The following is a 10,620-nucleotide window of genomic DNA, read 5'->3' on the forward strand; positions in this document are numbered from 1 at the left end:
TGGCGACGCACCCTGTCCACTAATTTATACCTTGCATTGATTAGAACGTATTTCATTCATAACAGCCCATCCGTGTATCAAGGCTTGTTTTTCTCTAAACTCAGCCGATAAAGTATTTCTGGGTCCTGCAGCTTGTTCATTATATTACATGCCTTATGCAGCCATCATACTTTGTTTAGTCCTGGCTCCTACTTCATTACTCGATTTGCTGCTGTTATCATCATTTTACTTGCGTGTGAGTCTTTTGGAACTACCGGCTAACTAGCTAAGTTCATGGTAAAAGCGAGTCAGGAGTAGGATTTTACAGGCTTTTGTGTTACATCATACAGCCAACCGTGTGACACCCCAGTTATGAAGGCCTGTTTTACATTAATTGGAAAAAACCAGGTCATTGTCAGTCAATCACGTTTCAACAATGTTATCATCATGCCTAAAGCCCGCCTTCATACGACTAACTAGGTGCTGATGAATCACTGAACCGTCGTAAGCAAAGTTATCACCTTTGAAAAACGTGATCTCAACACGGGTGGGATCTGAATAGGGGTATGACAAAAAGGTGGCCGAAAATGACGCCACGATTTCGCTGATTGTGAATGTTTTGCACCTTTTTTTCATTGCTTTTTAGAAGAATAGGAAAAAAAATTTCTGAGCGGTTTAATTGAGATAAACAGAGGATGTGATTAGGACAAATCCTTAATCACAAGTGACTTGTCTAAAATCAAATAGCATTGTAAGTAGTCTGGTTGAAGGAAAAACAAAGGCCTAGGTCTTTCTTGATCGCTTTCAAACACTGTGATGCAGCAGGGCAAATTTTCTTTTAACTACTTTTTAAGTTTAAAATAACTTTTGGTTATGCTCTTTTTTTGTAGAATCGTGACGTCTCCGAGTTTGTTACTTCCCAATTTTTTAAGAGTTAACCCCTCCCCCCTTCAGACATTACTTTACCTAGTTGACAGGGTTCCAGGTCCACGGAACCAAAAAATACCACTTTTTTCTGTGATAGGGGTCAAATTTGAGCTTGCAATACATTCGCAAAGTCAGCTTGCTCCTTCTCCTTTTCTGAAATTTAATTTACGACCTACTTATTAGAATATCAGCGCCCCCTGCAGGAGAAGTTATGATTGGCACTATTTGCTGTATATGGCTTCTGCGTTCCACCTGAAAGCCTTAAGGATGAGTTATGACAAGCTGTAAACGTGTGAGGAGTAGCTCGTAGGTTGTAAACAGGGGTGACGTGAAAATGGGTGTCAGGAGAGCAAGTAAGTGAGAGGAACGCTAGCGGCCAAAGGTTCCGCGTTAAGCAAACAATATCGTTCCATTACACACTATCCATTCTACCATTCTCCTTAAGGGTTATCTTTGTTGCACTTTGTGCCTGTTCTCCTGCTTCAGCTATCACAGCGTGGTCAGAGTCATGGAAATCGTCTACGAAACAAACGCGATCAGGCACTAGTTGTGCAGATGCATCCCCCGTGACAGATCCCATCCTTATATGCGGGCACTGAAGCGAGCATTAGATTCGGTGGGTACTGCTACGGCTGCAGCTCTTCGAGGATGAAGAAGACTTTAGTATGAGCGTAGGAAAGGGATGATGGGATCTTACCGGAAATTGCATCAGCGAAACGTCGTGTCATTATAATGGTGAAAACAAATGTGGAGCTTAAACATCTTGCCGTGAACTATACGGCTGAGGTGATGCAGGTGTCGCGCGGGTCCAAAATGATCAGATTAGGGGGCGGGTGCCATTAACAAAAAAACCACTCCTGACTCTTTTTTAATTAAGGGAACGTCGTCCGCATAATGATGAGCTAGAAATGTCGCTAAAATTATTCACGGCAGTTTGGTTTCCCGTGTTCTGAAAGCTAGGTTTAAAACGCAGAACCGTCAATTTAGTTTGTAATATCTACTTATTTGCCATTCAGTAGGGGATTACAAACGGGGGTAAATTGCTTTAACCAAATAAGTTAAAAGGGCTAGGCAATACGTAAACTAGAGCTATCGTCCATGTTATTCATCCTCTTCTATTTGTCATAGAAGATGTACAGTATGTTCTTCCACCTCCTTGTGTTTTCATCTCATGTTCTCCACAGCTCAGACTTATATAGATTGCAGATGTAAGTGGCAATTAGAAGCACTAAGAGGAGAGTATTTTAGTACTATTTTATGTAGTTCCTATTCAAAATCTTGGCATCTATGCAGCACAAGTTCTGATTTAAATGGCTGTTTTTTGGTTCTAAAAAACAACTAAAACTAAGTAATGAAATCTTAATTACAAAATATCAACCGATGCTGCATCTCAAAATAGGACTTTATTTTTTATTCTCAATAAGATAAGAATGCAACAAAGCGATTAAATAGAAGGTATTTGTCCGCCTCAAGTCCTTCCAGGGGGATGGAGAGCCCGGTCGGAGCGTCAGAAAGCCCAAACTGGGGAACAAAATTCAAACAAGAACAACCAAGGCCACTAGGGCCTAGTGAAGTGCACACGAAAAGAATGTGCAGGGCCCCCCTTCCACCCCTCCTTCCTTTGAGTGTTGCCTTTGCTGACTTCGGCGGTCACTTATTTGCATAACTATGTTTAACCATGTACGCAAATAAAAATAATCAAGCATTTAACAGGTGTCCACGAGTTAAACGTACCTTCAAGACTGCTTGAGATTATTTAAATCACTTGATAATAAGAGAAAGACTGGTAGTACGTCCTAGAGGAAAATTAACCATTTCAGCCTGTCTGAAGGCCAGAAATAATGCACATCTATTTTACATCTCTATTTGTACCCTCTATAATTTGGTCTAGTCAGTTAACGTTAATCGGTAGAGAACACGTGTCACACATGTGTGACGCTGAGATCGGGTAGGAAAATCATCGTCAGTGCTAGTGGCGGAAATTATAATCCATTTGGCAGTTCAAACGGTGGCCCTCTTGCTGTAATGTTGACTTTAGTTACTAGGAAAGGTTGCAAAAGAGGTTGGATGTGTTTCGTCAGTGGCCAGGAGACTCGCCGAAATCGAAAAAAGCACATTTTATTATCTTTTTTTACATACACAGCTTCCACATCTATAACCTATAGGCCCCTTTCCAGAACATCGTGGGAGACAAAGATGAATTTGTAGTGAAGGCGCTTAAAGGGCAGTAGCCATGGGGAATGGTGAAAAGTATTGTTCTTTGTTCTTACCCCATTAGTACCGACAGCATCAACGCAATTGCCGCCTCTAAATTGCCTGTTTACGGGGCCAAAAAGTGGAGAGACAGGCAGCTTGCAAAAGCGTCAAATTAGTCATGGTGTGCTGTTTCGATGAGCCAGGGCAAGAGAAGAAGGCAAATGAAGGAAGAAAAATGGAGCAAAGAAAGCATTCAGGAAGGAACAGGAGGCAAAAACGTGTGTCCTTTTTACCCTCCTTTTATTTTTTTTTCCATAAACCCTAAGTTTCTTTTGTTTCGCTCTTTTGTAACCTCCCTGATTCATGTCTCCCACCTAGATGGATTTGTAATGAAATGTCAAGACGCTTCTTTTGTACAGGTTTTGGTGTGATGAGCTGCCAAACCCTTCTTTGTCCCCTCCTTACCCCTTCTCTCTCGGTCTGCTAACAGGGCTTTGGTCAGTTGGTTTAAAGTATTGTATGATGTAAAGATTACTTGATGAAGGGCTCCGCAAAAGGAAACACCTTTCTTTTCTCCCGCATTTTGTTTTATTAAAGTCAGAAAATGAATGAAGAGGTAAATAGGTGGTAGTGAATCCCTTAAGTCCTCCCTGAAACTGTCGTAAGCTGCAATTTGGGAGGAAGGTATTTCTTCACCAGTGTACAGAAAGGCCATACTAGGAGACAAAAAGGAGGATGCGGCAGAGGGAGTGGTGTGTCCATAACAAACCACTACAGGATGTCGACCTTAGCATCCATCACACCCAATCTTTCTTCTGCTCTGACTGCAATAATTTTGTGAGTCAAGATGGGTGACAGTGATGAAATTACTTAAAAAGGAAACTTAATCAATTAGTGGTGAATAATGCCCTTCTTTGAGGCTACCCACGCTTCCTACATTAGTTTTTATTGCGTAAAGCACAAAAGGGAGATTTCTCAAGTGTGGACATCATTTTGGCCCTTCCTTTGTAACAATGGGCAGAGTTACCCATCCACGAAGAATGCCTCCCTTCTGGATCTTCTATAACTGGCAGTCAGATATGAAAGTCAGGATTGTTCATCGAGTGGATCGCACTTGCTTATCGGTGCCACTAATGTGAAGACCAGAGACATTCCCCGGAAGAGTGGTTCAGTGTCGGTGTGCTGAGGGACTAGGAAGAGTATAGGCATGACAGGAAAAGCTATTAACGACTCCGACAGCGAGTTGCTCTTTCCTTCGGCAAACCTTCAAAAAGCTTCTAAACTTGTTCTATTCTGTGAAAAAAATTAACAGACTAAATTGTTTGAAAAATCCAGAACTAGTTTTTTAATTTATCTATGCCAACACTATCTTGTAAAATAAGATATTGTTTAGGTGATTTTTGTGCTACACGGACTGTTCAAACACTGAGGGTTGTACGTCTGCTCTGCATCATGGCTTTTGGCTCTACCCCTTAGTCTCTTGGGTCTATCTGGGCGTTAATAGAACATCCCCCTCCGTACTGTTCGCCGACTTAATGGGGGACTCAAGGCACAAACTTGGTAGAATTTTGAAATGGGCTCTCGCCCTCCAAACTTCTATCCTTATTCCGGCTGTTACTTATCTAACCTTGCCGTCAAAAAAGGGAAGGCATCAACTTTGGAGGGCTGTTGGCGAATGAGGCAACTGCAGGCTTTAAGTACTTGAAGGTACTGGAGTAAGGTGACCAAATGAAACGTCTTTGCAGATGAATAGCTAGACAGAAATGATTTGCGACCAAGGCGGCTGTGGGAAATAGGGCGGGGAATGTATCTGCCCCGACTGACCTACAAAGTGCACGTGTTGTGGAGCCTCGAATGCTGCTAATTCTCACCCACCCCGCCCTCCAGTAAGGTTCAGGAATGGAAAGATCCTTCGGATACAATGAAATCAAATCACTCAGATACATCGTTGACGTGGACATCAAATGTCTTTTCGCTTACAGGAAAATGCCAGTGACTAGCGTTTCTGTTTTGTCGACTCAGAAGATTGACAGAGGAGAGTACAGTGGACGATAATCAGAAGAAAAGGAAAGCTATGTAGTGATAGGATATGTTCACATGCGTGGATTTTTCAGTTACTGCAGCTCTTTTACTTTGTCATGACTCAACTGAGGACTCGGAACTCTGATATCAACCAGTGTTGTTTAAAATTATCTTGACAGGTATGAATCCACCTCTTTCTCTGCTTGAAGAATCATCCTCAATTAATGCAGTTTCAAAGGTGTCGAAACCTTTTATGGAATCACATATAACCTTCCGGAGACGGTTCTACAAGTTTGACTTGGAAGATGCGTCGAGTTTAGGTGGAATCCCTTTATTCTATCACAGAGAAGGCAGTAGAGTTTGTATTACTATGGCTTAAAATAACTCATAAATAAGGTGCCGCAAAACTTTCATGAGTGGTGAAATCAGTGGTGCGCGTCTAAATCAAATATGCTGCACTTTAGCATGAGCTATGTGGCAAATGCCACCTCGTCTTTATTTCATTGCCTTCTCTGATATTTCCCCATATGATTAATGCCCTTACATTTGGATAATGCTTCAATCACATACGAAATGGACAGTCATGTGATCAAAGTGCTAGGGGAATGGAGGATTGACAGGGCGCCTAGGTTCGTCTTGCCTTCTACGGAGGGGGGGGGGGGGGGGAATACCTGAAAAAGGTAGAATTCACCGCATCTCTTTGTCATGTTGCAGAGGGCGCATAGACTGCAATCTTGATTATTTTCGCAAAAAACGAATAATTTAAGAGGCTTTCCTTATTTATTCCATGAAGTTAATGGCCTACATTAAAGACTGGTTTATTCTATTGAGGTTTCTTACAAGTTGGTAGGTAGTAGTACTTTAAAAATTAAATCTTAGCAACAGGATACTTGAACTTTTCAGTTGAAACGGCCCGATCAAGGTGAATGCAAACTGGAGATGTCTCGAAAGATAATGAAATAATAGTTAAAAAAGGCCGCAGCTCAGCTTTGTGAATAATTTCGTTGACCTTCTCAGCCCCTTGAGATCCAATCTCTACTTTGGTGGTGAAGGATTCGACAAGTATCACCCATACTACTTCCAGACTTCATCAGTAGCGTGAGCGCTGCCACTTTTAAAGGGAAGCTAATGCGTGAGCTTGACATGACGACGGTGAAATAGTGGTGGGTGTCCTTCACTTTTGCCACGTCGCTGTTAAACCTGGTACTTGGTACTACAAACTTATTGTCAAAAGATTCGCCACTCCAATGATCAAGAGGTGGAAGAGGACACCACACAACTGCTGCGGTGCTGTATGAATATCGAGTTACTTTGCGTCTATAAGAAAAAGGTGGAGTTTACTGCAACTTATCAAAAAACCAATCGATTTGCAGTCCAAAATGTCCACTAAATACTATCTGTCGTACTCAAGAATAAAACTGAATGGACATTCAAAGTCTACCTTTGTGATTTCTAAGAAAAACATGCAGGACATCTTTGAACAGTACTGATGGTATTCAGCCCATAAATTTCCTTCTAACAAAAGTTATGACCATTCATACAAAGCAATTTTGCTAATTAATAACCAGCTCCCAGGGTTGCCCTGAAGGTATAACAAGCCAAAGTGCTGGGGAGGGTCCTTGATTACTGTGGGACAGAAGATCTGGGGAAGCTGCCAGCATGGCTCGAGGGCCATCCCGCGGAGGGAAAGAACAGTGTGGGTAGACTGAAGCATCTACATAGTTAAATCTAAAAGAGTAAGCTACACAGTTAAATTGCCCCAAATTCTGTTCATGTTATCATCGAAATAGATGGCGTTATTGGAAATCACTTACACTCACCAATAGTGGAGGAGTGTGACTTTAAGCGACTTTTCATTGGTCTCCGACCTTTACCAATCATACGCAGGCGTCCCGTGAATAGGCTTCAATAACACGGTGGACACGAGCCAAAGGACCGCATTTTTTGCCTCCAAGGTTAACTCATTAACCCCTTGATTGTGCTTTTTTGTCCATTTGGAATTTTCGGCCACGCCTTCGCCTTCCCTATTCCGTTACTCAGGTTAGTGATTGGGTGGCTTTTTAAAGCCCTTTTTGCTCGTGCTTATCCAATCCCAAAGTTTTATATTTTTCAAAAAATCCGAAGCCCATTCCTTCATAATGTTGTTTAAAGGTCGGTTGGTTAAATGAACTCATTCGAAAATTTAACGGTCAAAATTTAATGCCAATGTAATTTGACTGCATTTAAGCACTTTTGTAATTCACTGAAGAGAAGGTGCTTCTTACCTGTCGGCCTGTTGTATACGCGCAAAAATGAGTCGCTTGGATGTAGGCACCCGTTCGAAGCTTTGTTAATGTTCAGCCATCGCTCTACATTCTGGTAGGTATCGTTTGTACGGGAGTACGATTGACAGTGGTAAAGTGAGTCACAGGGAGGCCTTCCTCACAGACCATTTCGACATCCTCCTACACCTTATTAAGGCTCCTCTACCTATTACAAGACGATTTTTCACTCGTTTTTTAATTGGGGTGGCTACATACTGGGCAATTACCCAATTCCAAGTGCATGACTACATACATGAATCAAAAGTCCATGATTATGCTTGACGGAGAAAGCAACTGCCTAATGACATCATTCCCACTACAGTGATTTGTAGCAAGTGTGGTCTAAACATGATTCCCCCTCTACCTTCTCTCCTGCCTCCATTTCTTCTTCCAGTACATAACTGTCGGTGTCTCAGATAGACATGATACTATTGGTTGGGGTGACCTTTTTTCGCATTTGACCCTATGACCTCGGAAAGTAGTACATTTCAAGCCAAACATGTGCCAGGTGTCACCTTCATGTAAGAACCGGAATTAGGACACAACATTATCCCTTTAGTCCTTGCGAAAGGAGACCTAACTAAGTTAGATAAATAAACATTTTTGGCGCTTTAACCGGATAGAGAAGTACCCATAACAAATAGTTCGACAAAAAACATTGGCTCTTGCCTACCAAATCGACAGTGAAAGTAAGCTCGGAAATGGGGCCGTCACTGTTACAATGATGAGAAGAACAGTTGTGTTATTCAAAAGAAACGAAAGTCAATTGGAGAACTGACTGGTGATTGACAAAATAACTTGGACTTTTACTTACGGCATTTTGGAATATGGGCGTTGTCTTCGAAACCCAGACCAAAAGGCTTATTCTCCTCCTTATCTCGAGCCAAAATCTTACCTACCAAAAGGCACTGGTGTCTTCTGGAATATCGTACAAAGTCCTGAATGCACCAAACATGAAAAAGTCGCTTTACTTTTTTGTTTTGAGGAGAAAAAGTGACGTTTGTAATGTCATAGGTGAGGTTTATTTAAAGTCTGTCGAAAATAAGGCACCAATTTGTTCCCTTCTTTTGATAGCAAATGCAAGTTTTATTCTCTCGCTTGCTAACTTGAGGCCTTTACTCTCTTTGGACAACAAGAAAATGTTCTCTTTCTTCCGGTTGTAAAAACAGTGTTGCCTGAGTAGCCTAATTCAAAGGTCAATAATGTGGTCGGTTAACGACATAAAGTGTTGTCATGGTAGACCAATGTCTGTAAATTCACTTCGAGGTGAAAACCATGGCAAGTGAAGGGCCTACTGTTTTCGCATCTTTCTGCTTAAAGTCCATCGCCCTTTTCTGGCTGAGTGTGTATGTCTTAAGTCAGGCCGATTGCAATGATTGGCAGACTTAAAACGTAAAACACCATTATTTACTTCTGAAAAGACAATTTAATCTCCATATAGACAAATGTATGCATACATTTCGTCACTTAGTGGATGAAGACATCCCTAATTGAAGCTGTCATTCCACAAATGCGGTGGAGATCAAAGCAAAACTCTTTTTATTTTTCACATTCAAGCTGAACAGCTCTCTGATCGCGGTTTACTAAAAAAAACGAGGATTCATTCTGTACGCGTTGTTCAAATGAAAAGGAAGAAATTCAAAATGATTTAGAGTACTTGGATGAATGCGGAATCTCTCTTTTGAATGCTCACATATCATCTTGGGGTGAAGTTACTTCCACTTTGTGCATATCTTTGCGTAATCCTTCCAAATATTAAAATTTAAATTAGTTTTTAATCACTATAGGACCTAACGGAGGGCTTTATAATTTGTTTTCTTGAATGGTCCTCCCCTTCATTCCCCCATAAGAAAGTGCTCGCCCCGATAAAATTCAGTAGGGCAGCAGAAGTGACCATTTAAAATGTCAGAAAGTGTTATTTTACATACTTGACATTATTTTATAGTCGCAAATTTAAATGCACCCCTCAATCTACCCAGTTTTTCCTTCTCTTATTGAATAAGGTGACTTTACCGGAAGCTACAATAGCATCGTCATTTGGAAGGAGACATTAGGGGTATGTGGAAAATTCTAATTTTAATGGGGAATCGTAAGGCGAAAAAAACCAGGAAATGATACCAGTAAGACCTTGAGTGTGACCTTGAAGGTGGCCCTTTTGGCAAGGGCTTGCCCCAGTGAATTGTAAGCAGGAGGCTCAATAATGACACATTTTAATGTCACATAATTAATGGGGGTCTGTGGCATAAACACTTACTCCACATACAGTCATACGTCAGAGCCGTGATATGCGACCTTTCAGGGTAAACACTCATGGTGCCCAAGCTATATTTGTAGGATAGTAGAGTTTCTATCCTACGCCCACTTCATTCTTCTCATCGTTTTCCTCTTCTTCGTCTCATTCTAGCAGAGCACAAACTTTTTAACAGGCTTTTGAGTAGCGCACGTTAGACTAAAACAGATTACAGCTCCGACTGGGTATTCGCCTTGGTGATGTACGATGTCATGTTGAAGATACATGACTTTGGTGGGTTAAAACGCGATTTAGTAGTTAGGTTCTCCTAAAAGAAAGTGCTTTTTTCTCCCCTTCAGGAGGACCTAATTATCACTTATGTCATTTCTTGTGATACCTAATCACCTTCCAAATAGTGGATTTAGGAAACATGGTACTTTTTTGTCGTAATTAACGGAAAGCGATTAAACAATGCGTTTATTTTCGAGATCGAACAATGAATTGGCTGCGAGGCTAAATTAGCTGCAAAACTTGTAAATACTCATAACCTTCAAAGGAAGGTCAAAATCGGGATTAAAGAAAGGGAGAAATGCCCAATACGTCTTCACTTTTCCTAACTGTCATGCAGAAGGTGTAAAAATGGGAAAAGGGGACTTATTTTTTTTGTCAAGCCTTCGCTATACCGCGAGATTGACTAAGACCCACATAATTGAGGTTTCACTGGCAGAATATTTATTCGTGACCGCAGGTGGGACGATATTTTAGACATGAATCACCTATCAAAGGTACTTCAAAGTCACTCTCTAATATCTTCTCAAGGATCAAAGAGCTTGGGCGAGAAAATATTAGGAGCTTATAAATGCTATAATTTTCACTATCTGCCTTGTGATTAACAACATATTCTCAGTTTATATGGCGTATTTTCACGTGTAAATGTGTGACAAAGACTTTGGCATTTTAAGG

General features: G+C 41.1%; 1 protein-coding gene across 1 annotated transcript; it reads right to left on the reverse strand. All coding sequences in view use genetic code 11, as the record gives it.

Moving 5' to 3' along the window:
- Positions 1–680: 680 nt before the first annotated feature.
- Positions 681–3,817, reverse strand: EGR_09328 (hypothetical protein; the record flags this gene model as incomplete). The annotated part of the gene is made up of 3 exons (XM_024498577.1): positions 681–821; positions 3,396–3,476; positions 3,638–3,817. 3 exons carry the CDS (start codon positions 3,815–3,817, stop codon positions 681–683), a joined length of 402 nt encoding a protein of 133 aa, XP_024347008.1.
- Positions 3,818–10,620: the final 6,803 nt, after the last annotated feature.

The sequence above is a fragment of the Echinococcus granulosus genome (genome assembly GCF_000524195.1).
Source record: "Echinococcus granulosus chromosome Unknown EG_S00143, whole genome shotgun sequence".
NCBI lineage: Eukaryota > Metazoa > Platyhelminthes > Cestoda > Cyclophyllidea > Taeniidae > Echinococcus > Echinococcus granulosus.